Source organism: Sturnira hondurensis, unplaced genomic scaffold, assembly GCF_014824575.4.
Source record: "Sturnira hondurensis isolate 20B ecotype Veracruz unplaced genomic scaffold, ASM1482457v3 Scaffold0015596, whole genome shotgun sequence".
Lineage (NCBI taxonomy): Eukaryota > Metazoa > Chordata > Mammalia > Chiroptera > Phyllostomidae > Sturnira > Sturnira hondurensis.
In genome coordinates, this window is record NW_028088227.1 from 23,332,520 (window position 1) to 23,348,312 (window position 15,793).

General features: G+C 43.1%; 1 protein-coding gene across 1 annotated transcript in view; it reads right to left on the reverse strand.

Annotated features, from left to right (window-relative positions):
- Nucleotides 1–13,497: 13,497 nt before the first annotated feature.
- LOC119000226 (vomeronasal type-1 receptor 3-like) overlaps nt 13,498–15,793 on the reverse strand; it is a 4,687-nt gene continuing 2,391 nt past the window's right edge. Inside the window, exon 2 of the mRNA XM_037065139.1 lies at nt 13,498–14,770. Within this exon, the coding sequence (XP_036921034.1) occupies nt 13,796–14,770 (975 nt within the window). The 3' untranslated portion in view covers nt 13,498–13,795. The remainder of the gene's footprint in view (nt 14,771–15,793) is intronic.

Here is a 15,793-nt window from a genome sequence, read left to right on the forward strand (position 1 = left end):
GTACAGTGAAGTCATCATTGTTTACACATACATATTCCAGTCCACTCTCCTTGGCTGCCAGGTTACATCGATGTCATGCAAACTTTTCTTGTTATATTAACAATAGCTGGGCTTTTTTCAGACAGACCTTGTCATATACCTATACTAGGTTGTAAACCATGATTAAGAGTTAAAGGTCTCACTTCTGGCCAAGATGAAGTTGTAGGTAGATATACTTTGCCTCCTTGCACAACCAAAAGAAGGACAATAAATTTCAAAACAAAAAATAACCGAAACTGCCAGAAAATCAAACTGTATGGCAGTCCAACAGCCAAGGAGCTAAAAAAGAAACATTCTTCCAGACTGGTAGGAGGGGCAGAGATGGGCAGTCGGAGCAGAGAGGACTCGTGGCATGGCAGTGGCTGAGGACCAGGCAGTCCCACATTTGCACATGGATAAATGAGGAGGAACAGATGTGGAATGAGACAGACCTCACAACCCAGAATTCCAGTGTGGGGAAAGAAAGCCTCAAAACCTCTGACTGAAAACACCTGTGGGGGTTGTGGTGGCGGGAGAAACTCCTAGCCTCACAGGAGAGTTCACTGGACAGACCCACAGGGCCATGGAATGTACACAAACCCACCCACCTGGGAATCAGCACCAGAAGGGTAGTGGAGGAAGTGGCTGAAAGGCCGTGGAGAGCTGAGCAAGAGGCACTGTTCCCTCTTGGACCCCTCCCCACTGGCGAATACCTAAGGCTCCACCCCTTACAACATAACATACCCACTGAGACAAAAAAAAAATATGGCCCAAATGGAAAACAGATCAAAACTCCAGAAAAAAATACAACTAAGCAATGAAGAGATAGCCAACCTATCAGATACATACTTCAAAATACTAGTAATCAGGATGCTAACAGAAATGGTTGAGTATGGTCACAACAGAGGAAGAAGTAAAGGTTATGAAAAGTCAAATAAAGGCAAATGTATAGGGAACCAACAGCGAAGGTAAGAAAAGCAGGACTCAAATCAATGGTTTGGAGCAGAAGGAAGAAATAAACATTCAACCAGAACAGAATGAAGAAACAAGAATTCAAAAAAAAGTGGAGAGGCTGAGGAACCACCAGGACAACTTTAAAGGTTCCAACGTCCCAATCACAGGGGTGCCAGAAGGAGAAGAGGAAGAACAGGAAGTTGAAGACTTATTTTGAACAAATAATAAAGGAAACTTCCCCAATCTGGCAAAGGAAATAGACTGCCAGGAAGCCCAGGAAGCTCAGAGAGTCCCAAAGAAGTTAGATTCAAGGAGGAACACACCAAGGCACATCATAATTACATTAGCCAAGATTAAAGAGAAGGAGGGAATCTTAAAAGCAGCAAGAGAAAAGGAGACACACTATTAGGAGTATATCCTAAGAACCCTGAAATACCAATCCAAAAGAACCTATGCACCCCAATGTTCATAGCAGCACAATTTACCATAGCCAAGAGTTGGAAGCAACCTAGATGCCCATCAGTAAATGACTGGATCAAAAAGCTATGATACGTTTACACAATGGAATCCTAGTTGCAGAAAGGAAGAAGGAGCTCCTACCTTTTGCAACATCATGGATGGAACTGGAGAGCATTATGTTGAGCAAAATAAGTCAGGCGGTGAAAGACAAATACCATATGATCTCACCTTTAACAGGAATCTAAACAACAAAACAAACAAGCAAGCAAAATATGACCAATGACACTGAAATACGGAACAGGCTGACAGGGTCCAGAGAGGAGAGGGGAGAGAATCATGGGGGAAAAGGGGATGGACTCACATGAATAAGTATAAAGGACACATGGACAATAATTAAGGTGGGGGGGGCGGAAATGGGAGGGAGGTGGGGAGCACTGGGGGGGGGCAGGGCAGGGAATATAAAACAGAAAACTGTACTTGAATAAGAATTAAATTTATTTTTTAAAATAAATAAATAAAAATAAATGTGCTCTGAAAAATAAAAGCGAGAAAAGGAGACACTTACCTACAAAGGAGTTCCCATTAGACTATCAGCTGATTTCTCAAAAGAAACCTTGCAGGCGAGAAGGGGCTGGAAAGAAGTATTCCAAGTCATGAGAGGCAAGGACCTGCATCCAAGATTACTCTATCCAGCAAAGCTATCATTTAGAATGAAAGGGCAGATAAAGTGCTTCCCGGACAAGGTCAAGTTAAAGGAGTTCATCATCACCAAGCCCTTATTATATAAAATTTTAAAGGGACTTATCTAAGAAAAAGAGGAAGATCAAAAATACAAACAGTAAGCCCTGGCTGGCATAGCTCAGTGGATTGAGCGCGGGCCTGTGAACCACACAATCGCATTTCGATTCCCAGTCAGGGCACATGCCTGGGTTGCAGGCCAGTTCCCAGTTCCCGGCAGGGGATGCACGAGAGGCAACCATACATTGATATTTCTCTCCCTCTCTCCTTCCCTTCCCCTCTAAAGATAAATAAATAAAATCTTTAAAAAAATACAAACAGTAAAATGACAACAAACTCACAACTATCACCAATCAAACCTAAAAAAAAAAAAATAAACTAAGCCAACAACTAGAACAGAAACACAATCACAGAAATGGAGATCACATGGAGGGTTATCAGTGGGGAGGAGGTGGGGGAAAAATGGAGGAAAAGTTATGGGTAATAAGAAGCATAAATGATAGGTACAAAATTGACAGGGGGAGGATAAGAATAGAATGGGAAATGGAGAAGCCAAAGAACTGATATGTATGACCCATGGATACGAATTAAGGTGGGGGAATGATGGTGGGGGGGGTACAGGGCAGAGGGGAATAAAGGGGAAAACAAAAATGGGACAACTCTAATAGCATAATCAATAAAACATATTAAAAATAAAAGTTAGAGGTCTCTTTTCTGAAGTTCACGTACACTCAGAGTGAAACCAAGGAAAATGTATTTTAGGAATTCACAGACATCCTCGTGGGAAATCACCCAGAGGGGCAGACAGAGCAAACTAACACGCACCTTTCTGACCACATTCTGAAGACCTGAAAAGTGTCCTCCCTCTTAACTGTCTTTTGCTAAAACCTAAAATTGCCTTTTCCTGTTTGGCACAAATTTCATTAAATAAATAAATAAGCATACAAATAAAGAAATAAAACAGGTCTTTCTTTTTTTGTTTGTTTTTCCCAAAGAGAATATGGAATTGGCCAGTCAGTTATTCCACTAAGGATTAGTGAGGACATTTCAAGCACAACTAATTAAGAAAGTGTTTGCTGGAATTAGCATATTATATTTAACTACATTAGAAGGAACTAAATATAAAATGTCACACACAGAAGTAAACAGAATTATTCAGAAATAGGGTGGGGGAGTTGGGAGCAAGTGTTAATTACGGCTGAAGAAAATGGGTGTTAAGTTGTCTTCTCCACAGTATTCTTGTTTAAAACTTCTCAGGTGGAAGAAAACGAAGTCTTCGATATTCAGAAGGACTCTNAGAATATGGAATTGACCAGTCAGTTATTCCACTAAGGATTAGTGAGAACATTTCAAGCACAACTAATTAAGAAAGTGTTTGCTGGAATTAGCATATTATATTTAACTACATTAGAAGGAACTAAATATAAAATGTCACACACAGAAGTAAACAGAATTATTCAGAAATAGGGTGGGGGAGTTGGGAGCAAGTGTTAATTACGGCTGAAGAAAATGGGTGTTAAGTTGTCTTCTCCACAGTATTCTTGTTTAAAACTTCTCAGGTGGAAGAAAACGAAGTCTTCGATATTCAGAAGGACTCTGTAAGCAAAACTTTGCTCTGTCCCACTCTGAAACAGGGCACTGTCTACTTAGAGTGGTCTGTGATCATGGAAATGTCCTGTGATAAGGAAAATGTTCTGTATCTGTGCTGCCCCAATAAGGTGGCCACCAGCCACATGTGGTTTTTAACTTTAAATGAACTGAAATGCAATAAAATGAACAATTCCATTCATCAGTCGCAGTAGCCATATTCTAAGTGTTTAAGAGCAACAGTGGGCTAGTGGCTGCCTTACTGAGCAGTGCAGCTGAAAGGACTGTGAAAGATGTGTCAGAGCACAGTGGAAATACATATTCACAGTTTGCCAGCCCTGGCTGGCGTAGCTCAGTGGATTGAGTGACGGCCTGTGAACCAGAGGATCACAGTTCAATTCCCAGTCAGGGCACATGCCTGGGTTGCAGGCCGGTTCCCAGCAGGGGATGCACGAGATGCAACCATACATTGATGTTTCTCTCCTTCTCTCCTTCCCTTCCCCTCTAAAGATAAATAAATAAAATCTTGACAAAAAAGAGAACTTTTAAATTTAAAAAAAAAAAACACCAAAGTTTGCCAAAGAAAAGTGGAAGTGGAAAGCGTTTCCCAAAAAACCTACATGGAGCCTAAGAAAAAAGTTCCCTTTGTGTCATCTGGAGGATTTTTTTCTCTTTCCATCAAGTTTCAGCCAGTAACTGAAACAGGTGCACAGGGCTTTTTGTCCCAACACCTTGAATAGACTCTCGAGTTTTCCTAGGAGCGTTCCCTTGATGTGCTTTTACACAGCCTGTCTACAGAAAGCCTGCTTTCCAAGCACCCAGCGTGTGTTTTTCCTGTGAATTCTGCCTGCTGGTCCTTGCAGTACACATTTATGGTGGAAATTCCCCTCGCAGAGAACCCATCTGTCTCTGTGTGGCCACCCTTTCCAAGGCCGGCCCATGAAGCAGGTTTCTCTACGTAGTTTTGTCTATTTCTGCCGCCCCAAACAGGCACTGAGATTTCCAAACCAGGAAAAAAGGTGAAAACAGACAAAGTCCTCAATTGTGCAGGTAAACCTCTGGAATGCCCCTACTTCCCCCGGAGAGCTGACATAAAGCAGGAATTCAAATGACCCCATGTCAAAACTTGAAGGCCCATCACCAATTTTTGCCTGGTTTTCAGTCAGTGGGAATCACGCGCCACACACAGGTGATAGGGTTTGTTCGTGAACTAACGCACACCAAGTATATTCACACGAAATGTAGTTCGAGGGGGGGTTGTCTGAGGGAAGAGGTGACTTCAACCAGCCTCAGTTTCATGCTCAAGGACTTCACTCCTATTATGTTCTTCATTTAATATTTTACTTATTTATTTTTAAAGAGAGGGGAAGGGAGGGAGAAAGCGAGAAACATTGCTATGTGCTTATCTCTTGCACGTCCGCCACTGGCCAGCCCTCAACCCAGGCATGAGCCCTGACTGGGAGTCAAACCAGCAACCCTTTGTTTTGCAAGCAAGCGCTCAATGCACTGAGCTACACCAGCCAGGGCCCTATAACGTTCTTATAAGCTTAAAATTACAGTGAGACCAGAAGCTATTAAAAGCATCTCTACATGCCCCTGAAGACGTGTACCAGGGTGAACTCTTGGATGTGATTTGCCTTATTTTTCTGGGGTCCACCCCATTCTAGATAGTCGGGAAATAATCCAGAAGTTCCATCTCCTCAAGGAATCTTAAGCAAAACAGCCTGGGGCCACCGGGGGCTCGGGCCTGCCTGGAGTAGCTCACGTTTGCTGATTTCCATGAGCTCATGGACATGACCTACATCTGGACCATCCTCAGCCAGAGAACTGACACTGGCAAGTGAGCCACATTTGGAACTGGCACCTGGGGGACCCACCTCTCCGTAAGTGCACTGCCTTTTTGAAAACCATTCGATGCATTTTGTTACCTTCCGGGAGGGCACTGTTTATAAATGCATCTGCGTAGGACCTCCAATATGATTACCAACGCAGTTTACTCCCCACCTGGTTGTTCATTATCCGGCACACAGGTACCAACGAGGTACCTGAAAAGCATTTGCTCCATGACCTTCATACTTACTTAGCCAGTTCCAAGCACAATCTCAAGTCTAACCCTTTATTCCTATGGTTAAGCCCCAGCCAGGAGGTGATGGGGAGAAATAAGAAAAAAGGAGACTTGCCCGGGCCAACATTACGCTTAGACTCATCTCCAGTATCAGGCTCAAGAGTCAGTTCCCAAATCCACCCATCCTCACATTTCACTTCCAAAAAAGGTAACATGACATCCTGCTTGAAACGTAGGTGGAAAGCAGCAGCATTGGGGAAGAAGGAAAAGAAGCAAGGGTGGCCAAAATGCCCACAGAAGAGTCCAGACCTCATGCATCCAGGTCTTTCTTCGAAGGACAGTAAGCCCCAGCTCGGAGCAGATGTGGACTAGCCATGGCCCACCACCAACTTTGCCTTGCCTGCCTTTGTAAATAAAGTTTTATTGGCAAACAGCTATGCCCATTGGTGTCCCTATTGCCTGCAGCTGCTCGCCAGAAACAAGGGGCAGAGTGAGGAAGTTGCCGTAAAGACCACGTGCCCTGCCCACCCCCCAAAAGCTGAAAATGTTTACTGTGTGTCCCTGTACAGGAAACATTTGCTGACCCTTGGAGTTTCAGATTTTGCTGAGAATAGTCGTTATCAGCATTCCCTGAAGCAACCGTTTTTTCCGATAAGAATATGAGTGGAGGGACGTTGAACTGTGTCTGAATGTCTGTTACGAAGAATGAGGGGTCTGCCTCAGTCTCCAAGGGGGCTCTCAGCCTCATTCCCCTGTTGCCCTGAGTTCTGAGAATTTTGTTCTTGTTAACATTTGGTAAACTTATCTTTAGGAACTTGAAAGGTGGTGGAGAACATCCCTGAGGTGTAATTTCAAAATATGTTTAAATCTGGAGCCTGGGTTCTCCAAGTGGGTAGCTAAAATAACAAAGTATTTGCCTAAAGCTTTTCAATGGGGTGTTGCTGATGTGCGCTTTGTAGTACAGGCCACGGGAGCGAACTCGAAAAACAGGCATAATTGCTTTTCCAAGTTTTCACCATAAATAATCATTTTTTAAAAGGTTCCAGTAACTCGCCCACTAAGGAAAAAAGAAAAAAGAAAAGGGGGGGAGTAAACGTTGTGGGACGACACCGTGGTTTTGCGCTGACATAACCATGTGTGATGTCAGGCTGCCATCTACAGTATTTCTATGTCTCCTCCATCCGAACACGGACGTCTTATGAGCTCCGTAGATGAGGGCTATTCTACGCAGGGAGGGAAGTTTGGGCAGCAGGACAGTAAGAGAGTCTCTTTGGTCACATTATTCTTCCCTCCCCACCTGACACGGCACTGTTTTTAAGTTTGCTCCATCTCCCGATCATGCGTGTGTACGCAGTGACTTGAAAGAGTAAAACGAATCGGACCGCGGTAGCAGCTAGAAGCGCCCTGGAGCTGTTCCCAGGCGTTGTGAGCCATGGCCTCTCTCACTCGAGCAAAGGCAGGCCCTCCCTGCGGCCAACAAACGCGCTGCAGCGGACTCAGGCCACGGGAAACCCAGGAACGCCCACTTTCCCAAAGAACTTTGGTACATTTGGAGGTTAAAGAATCCAAGGGCAGTATTCCTTCAGCGCATACACTAACATTAGAACAATACAGATAAGATTAATGAGGCTCTGGCTGGTGTAGCTCAGTGGATTGAGTGTGGGCCTGCGAACCACACCATCGTGGTTCGATTCCCAGTCAGGGCACATGCCTGGGTTGCAGGCCAGTTCCCAGCAGGGGACTCATGAGAGGCAACCATACATTGATATTTCTCTCCTTCTCTCCTTCCCTTTCCCCTCTAAAGAAAAATCAATAAAATCTTTTTAAAAAAAGATTGACAAGAGCCTCGCTCAAAGATGAGGCACAAATTCCTGAAGTGTTCCATATTTTGAAAAAAGGAAACAAAAGAATCTAACGGATGTATTAGTTTGCTATGGCTGCTATAACAAGGTATCACAGACTACGTAGCTTAAACAACAAGAAAGTATTGTCTCGCTCTCTGACAGTTGGAAGTTCAAGATCCAGGTGTCAACAGGGTCATTTCTTTGGAGGGCCTTCTCCTTGGCTTGTAAGAGGCCTGCCTTCTCACCGTGTCCACACAGGGTCTTTCTTCTGTATCTGTCTGTGTCCTGATGTCTTTTCATAAGGATGCCAGTCAGTAGATGAGGGCCCCCTGTCAATGAATTCATTTAACCTTAACCATCTTTTTAAAAGCCCAGTCTCCAGATATGGTTACATTCTGAGGTACCTGGGGTTCGGACTTAAATGTGTGAATGGGGAGAGCATTCATGTTCAGTGTTATTCACACTCAGTGTTATTCAGTTCACAACAGGAGCTAAGAAATCAAATAAAGTACTTTCTTTTAAAGTCTGCACCTAAAACAAATGGAATAGAGTAAGGAGCGAGGCATTCGGATGCCAAGAAAGAAAAGGAGAGGCAGGGACAGGAGGAGGGAAGAAAAAAGCTTCATGAACGACTGGAGTCTCAATTTTCCCAAAGATTTTGCCTCCTTAAGGAATTCACCCTATTTATCTGCCTACTTCAGGAGGAGGAAGAAGTCTAAAATAAGAAAAGATGGTGAAAGTTGGGTGACCCCAGCAGATTCGGCCAATCCTCTTCGCCTGACATGCCCTGTGCCGTCCTACAGTGTCTAGCAGCTGCCCGGCACCTCCGCTACCGGCGGCTCTGTCGCTCTGAGGCTACCAAAGAAACCCTACACTAGGCATGCGCGGGAGGGAAGCGGGCTTGGAGAAATGCCTTCAAGAGTGTTCTTTTAAATTTACCCCAGGGATTTGATCCAAATTGAGCAAAGATGAAAAATATGCATTTGCTCTTCTCAAGAGGAATTAACGGTGTGTTGCTAAACACCGGGCTCTGCGTGTCTACTGAGGGGTCGGGGCCCCGGCTTGCTTTTCATGCCTGACTTAGCCAGGCAGACCAAGAAGAGAGCGCCCCCTGTGGAAGCAACAGCCTGCTGGTGCCCTGGCCGCTCCTGGGCCCTGCTAGTCAAGGGCTGTTAATAGCGTTTACTCCCCAGTCTCTCATTTCTGCTAGACAAATGGAACCATCGCCTCCATTCATTCTGATCCCTGCTATGTGTGAGGTAGTTTCGAAAAATTACCTTATTGGATCATCACCTTTGCAAACTTTTCAGCCACACAAATGCATTGACCAGAGAACTGTTTTATACAAATGGTTATAAAATATGTAAGTCCTATAAACCATATCATGTAACCATTTTGTTTTATGCTTTTAGAAAAAAAATCCATAAGCTGAAAATGCAAGAGTAAATTATGAACTGAACAATTTTATGTTGTTCTTGCAATGTGATGAAGTTGATATATTCTGGCCACAGGGATATTGCACATCAACTCACATGCTGCTTAGGGGTTTTTTCCCCCACTAATAATTTGAATCATAAAATGCATAAAGTCACAGACAATACAACTTTTAGACTCCTGTCTTCTTAAGGTAACTGAAGTAGACCTAAAGCATCCATTCCTAACTACAACAAATGTATTATTCATTTATGGGGCAAATGCAAATGTAAGATAATGCTTGTTTTAAGCGTAATTCCAATTACTACTACAAAGAGGAATGCATGTGATTGTAGTAGTTTTTAGCTCACAGTAAGAGCGAGCCTTTGGGTGTAAGCTTTTTATAGGACAATACTGCCATCTGGTGGTTTATAGGAAGTATTTCGCATCTGTTGGAGAGGGACTCTCCCAACCCTTGAAAATGTTCCAGGTCTCCTCTTGCCCGTGTTATTACTCCCCTGATCTGTAACAGGCTCTGACTTGTGCACATGGGCAGTGTAGCCTAGAAAGTGCATGAGGTCCTTCGAAGCCGTTACTGCTTTACACCCAGACAAGAGGGGAACCTGCTTTGCACCCACCTCATCCCCTATGTAGAAGGTTCAGCTCTCTGACTTGCCCTGACTAAGGCCCCCGCTACAGATCAAGTAGTCCTGGAGCCAAGGGATGCGCTGTCCAAACCCACGCCTCTTTCTTCCTGCTATTCCCGCTCTATCTCACCTCCACCACTGCTTGCGCTTACTTGCGTCCTATTAATGCATTAATGCTCTTATTTTGCCCAAGGTTTTCATGAATAATAGCTAGCTCCTGCTTCCCAGATATCATTTGCATTAGAACAGCTTCCCGAAGTACCATGACACACCCCTTCCCAGCAACAGTAAAAATGAAAGGGAATTTTACAATGTAAAAATAGATCTCTGGGCTAGCTTTCTCTCTCCTCCAGATCACACCTTGGGTCCACAAGAACCCTGGAGCATTCTCCAAACCTTAGACCTCTGCTGCCACCTTCAGGACATTTTTTGTAACAGCACGTTCTACTGCAGCAGTTTACTTCATATAAAACGTTACCTAACGTTTCAGTTACACAAGATGAGTGCGTTGGAAGTATCTGCTGCTCAACATAGTGCCTTTAAGTTAACAATACTGTATTGCGCGCCGAAGAATTTGTTAAGAGAGAACATTCGTGTTGAATCTTCTCACAAGAAATAAATAAAAGCTACGGAAAACAGGAAGAGGTGCGGAGGGAGAAACAGAAGGGGGGAGACTGCCAGAAGGAGGAACCTGTCCCAACCTTCTATCAGAGAGCGCTGTGAAGGCGTGCCCGGCATTTCATTTATGCAAATCTAGTGATACCTTTTATCTGCTACTTTATCAAATAATAGAATGATAAAAACGGCTAAAACAGGGTGTATTGTAAATATGTCATGAACGCCTATAAATGTGATATGTATATATCACAAATGTATATTAAAAAGTCAAATGCATTTAAATAATATATACAGTCAGGACCGCTGGCACTTGCGTGGTGCTTACTGTGTGGAAGGCAGGGTACCGTGCACGTCATCACTGTTGCCATATTCACACATTCCGTTGTCTCCGGCCTCCATGGGGTGGGCCCTATTATCAGCCCTATCTGCTTACAGAAGAGGAAACTGAGATTCTGAGACATTAACTTGCCTGAAGCTCCCCACCTAGTGCTTCACTAAGCTTGGATTTCAGGCCTGTATATCCGCCTTCAGAATAAAAACATAGAGAACAGAGAGAGAAGAGATAAAAGGAGAAAAATAAAGAAGAAAGAGGAAGGAGGGAGAAGAGAGAGAAGAAAGAGGGGAACAAGACAAAAGAGATGAGAGAAACAGGAGGGGGGAAGACAGGAAAGAAAGAGAAAAAAGGAGAAAGGAGAGAGATGAAGGAGAACAGAGAGACAAATGGGAGGAAGGAAAAGTGAGAGAAGGAAGGAGAGACTGAGAGAAAAAGAATAGAGAGTAGAAAAGAAAGAAGGAAAGAGACTAGTGAGTAAAACAGAGAGTACAGAGTAAAGAGAGCAGACATAAAGAGGGAGAAGAAAGAAAAGAGAGAAGAAGGGGAAGGAGGAAGAGAGACAGGAAAGGGGGACGGAGTGGGGGAGGGGAGGGATGAACCGTCCATGGTGTGGCCCTGTGTTTCATACACACGGCGCCACCTGGCATTCCTGAAGGAGGGAGCTGAGGGAGGTTGGAGGAGTTCAATTCCCATTATTTAAAAACAGTTACTCTCTTTGTCTTCAAAGTGAAACTCGCCCTCACAGATTCAGGGGCGGGGGTTAATAACTTTTTAGTTGTTCATTACAGTTGGTATTCGATGTTTCTATTTTCTTTATTTTGTTCTTTGGATTCAATATATAAAGTTCCTTCCAGCCCAAACAGAGGTATGGGTAGATACACTTTGCCTCCACCCACAACCAAATGAAGGACAACAACAAATTTAACAACAAAAATACCCAGAACTGCCAGAAAATGGAACTGTATGGAAGTTGTACGACCAAGGAGTTAAAGAAGAAGCATCATCCAGATGGTAGGAGGGGCGGAGCTGGGCAGTCAGGGCTGAGAGGACACCCTGCAAGGTCATAGTGGACTAGGGCAGGCAAGGCAGTGGACTGGATTTCCCACATTCGCATGTGGATAAGCCAGGAGGAACAACTGGGGAGCGAGACAAACCACACAAACCAGGATTCCAGGGCAGAGGAAATGAAGCTTCAAATACCCCTGAGCGAAAACACCTGTGGGGGTTGCCGTAGTGGGAGTAACTCCCAGCCTCACAGGAGAGTTTGTTGGGGAGACCCACAGGGTTCTAGAATGTACACAACCACCCACCCAGGAATCAGCACCAGAAGGGCCCAATTTGCTTGTGGGTAGCAGGGGAAGTGACTGAAAGACAACAGGGAGCAAAGCAAATGCCATTGTTCCTTCTCAGACCCCTCACCACTGAGAATACCTAAAGCTCCATCTCTTACTACCTAACAAGCCCCCTAAGACTATATATACATACATATATATATGTATATATACATATGTAAATATGTATGTGTGTGTGTGTGTGTATATATATATATATATATATATATATATATATATCCCAAATGGAAAACAGATCAAAGTTCCAAAAATAGAACTAAGCAATGAAGAGAAAGCCAACCTGTCAGATGCAGAGTTCAAAACACTGGTGATCAGGATGTTCACAGAAATGACTGAGTTCAGTCACAAATGAAGGAAGAAACGAAGGCTATACAAACTGAAATAAAGGAGAATATACAGGGAACTAACAGTGCAGGGAAGGACACCAGGACTCCAGTCAAGGATTTGGAGCAGAACAAAGAAACATTCAACCGGGACAGAATGAAGAAACAAGAAGCAAAACAATGAGGAGAGGCTGAGGAACCTGAAGGACAACATTAAACATTCCAACATCCCAGTCATAGGGGTGTCAGAAGGAGAAGAGGAAGAACAAGAAATGGAAAACTTACAAAATGAAAAAATAATAAGGGAGAAATTCCCCAGTCTGGCAAAGAAAATACGCTTCCAGGAAATCCGGGAAGCACAGAAAGTCTGAAAGAAATGGGACCCAAGGAAGCACACACCAAGACACATCATAATGACATTACCCAAGATTAAAGAGGAAGGGGGACTCTTAAAAGCAGCAAGAGAAAAGGAAACAGTCACCTACAAAGGAGTTCCCATAGGACTGACAGCTGATTTCTCAAAAGAAACCTGGAAGGAAAGAAGAGGCTGGAAAGAAGTATTCCAAGTCATGAAAGGCAAGGACTTAGATGCAAGATTGCTCTATCCAGCAGAGCTTTCATTCAGAATGGAAGGACAGATAAAGTACTTCCCAGATAAGGTCAAATTGAAGGAGTGCATCATCACCAAGCCCTTATTATATGAAATGTTAAAGGGATTTATCTAAGAAACAGAAGATCAAAAATATAAACACTAAAATGACAACATATTCACCAACATCAACAACTGAGCCTAAAATTAAACAAAAACAAAAACAATCTAAGCCACACAACTAGAACAGAAACAGAATCACAGAAATGGAGAGTTATTAGAAGGGAGCAGAAGAATGGAGGAAAAGTTACAGGGAATAAGAAGCATAAATGGTAGGTAAAAAAATAGACAGGGAGAGGTTAAGAATAGTATAGGAAGTGAAAAAGACAAAGAACTTACATGGACGACCCATAGACATGAATAAAGAAGGAGGTGGTATACTGGTGGGAAAGGGTGTGCAGGGCAGAGGGGAATAAAAGGGAGAAAAAAGAACAGGATAACTGTAATAGTATAATAGATAAAATGTATTTGAAATAAAATCAAATCAACAAGAGAAAAAATTTTACAATTTTATGGTTTCATGTTTCTAATATGACAAAACACCACATATTACACAAGTTATTATTTTAAAGATTAAAACATGCCTAACAGTGCTATAATCTAAACATTACATGCAATATCTGAAAAGTTTCATAACTGGACAATGCATTGATTTTACTTCCCGTTAACTCAGCACAATGGGGACCAAATACATCCCTCCAGCCATTGATGACCACGTGACTGTGAAGGCATATAAACGAAACTTCTTGTAAAGACAAATGCTGAGGAGTGTTCATAGGATCATTTAATTTACTTTAACAGGAAAACATTCTGGTCCTACTGTTGAAGAAATTCACTCTGGAAATTCTATTCTCATTTTTCATCAGGATGAAAGGACAGATGGTCGGGTAACATGAAGAAATAAAGTTATTAACGTTCTCCAGTGGCCAATTCCCCTTACATCCAAGCTGTCCATAAGCAGTTAGAAGGCTGTTGGTCCAGTAGAAGATAATGAAGCAGCAGACCAATGTGACAATAACGAGGGTGGCTTTGCCTTCAGGAGAGCTTCGTAAAGAGCGGCCACTGCTGCGGATGCGCTGAGCTGTCCTGTGGTGTCTGGAAAGGACAGTCACCATGTAGATGCTGCTGCACATCATTAGGGAGAGAAAGAACAAGTCCTGAATGAGCACGGTACTGAGAAACGTCAAAGCCACCTGGTGATCATACACACTGGACTTACAAAAAGGACTGCGATACCCAGATGTAGCCTCACTGGTATTCCTATTGGCCACAGTTCTTAAGATAATCTCAGAATTGATGACCATGTTGATGATCCAGCAGAAAAAGATGGAGGGTTGGATGAGAGTGGAGATGTTGTTCTTGAGCCAGGCCCATTTATAACCACTTAAAGGCAAGGTCACAGCCTGGAACATGCTCTGGAGGGAGGTGGTGTACAGAGAAACACTCCGGGTCACCCTCTGAATGTAGAGAACTGTTTTACACCCAGAGTCACCTATCTCGGGCCTCATTCCGAAGGAACTAATTATATTTGGAACCCCTCTGAACAGGAGGGTCAGGGCGTTAGCCAAAGTTAAGTGGGCAAGGATCCTGTCAGCAGGCTTCTTCTTATGGGGGAGAGTGAAGACAGTGTACACGTATAAAGTAAACAGCAAGCAGTTCCCCAGGAAACCAACACCAGTTTGAATGGTGAAGAAGACCCCAAACAGGGTGTCTCTGGAAGCCATGGAACGGCAGCCTCTCCGAGGTCTTCCAGCCAAGGACAGCACATCCTGTAGACAAATAATCTGACTGTGAGTGGAAATGTTACAAACAATTAAGACCGAGGAGTAGTTCGTCAAGTTTCAGGGATGTAGAAATGTAAAGAGAGTGTAATATCAGGCCCTATGGAGAAGAAAGTTATTTGCTAGAAACGTAACTTCAAATTCTGGCATGTGGAATGGATTAGGGTTTGCAAGTGAATTTAGACTAAAAGTGAATAGACTTGAGCACGAAAAAAGGAAAACGAGGAAGAAAGAAGAACAACAGTTACACTTCTGAAAATGTGGTACAGTAGCAGAAATCTTAGAGACATATTCTTCCAAAACTCAATGAAAAAGAAGCAGAAAACCTGAACAGCCCAATAGCAGCAGAGGAAATTGAAGCAGTAATCAAAAAAACTCCCATCACACAAAAGCCCTGGACCAGATGGGTTCACAGGAGAATTCTACAAAAGCTTTTAAGGAAGAGCTAACCCCTATTCTTCACAGACTATTCCAAAAAATCCAAAAGGAGGGAAAAGTCCCCAACTCTTTTTATGAAGCCAGCATCATCCTAATTCCAAAGCCAGATAGAGACACAACAAAGAAAGAAAACTTCAGGCCAATATCGCTGATGAACATAGACACTAAAATCCTCAATAAAATATTGGCAAATCACATCCAACAATACATCAAAAGGATCATACACCACAACCAAGTGGGATTCATCCCAGGGATGCGTTCAATATTTGTAAATCAGTACATGTAATACATACATCACATAACCAAAAGCAAAGACAAACCACATGATCATATCAATAGATGCAGAAAAAGCTTTTGATAAGGTACAATGCCCATTTATGATAAAGGCACTCAGAAAAATGGGAATAGAGGGAGCATTCCTCAATATGATGAAGGCCATATATGAAAGACGTACAGCCAACATCATACTCAATGGGCAAAAACTAAAACCTTTTCCACTAAGATCAGGAACGAGACAAGGTTGTCCACTTTCACCACTTCTATTCAATATAGTATTGGAAGTTCTAGCCACAG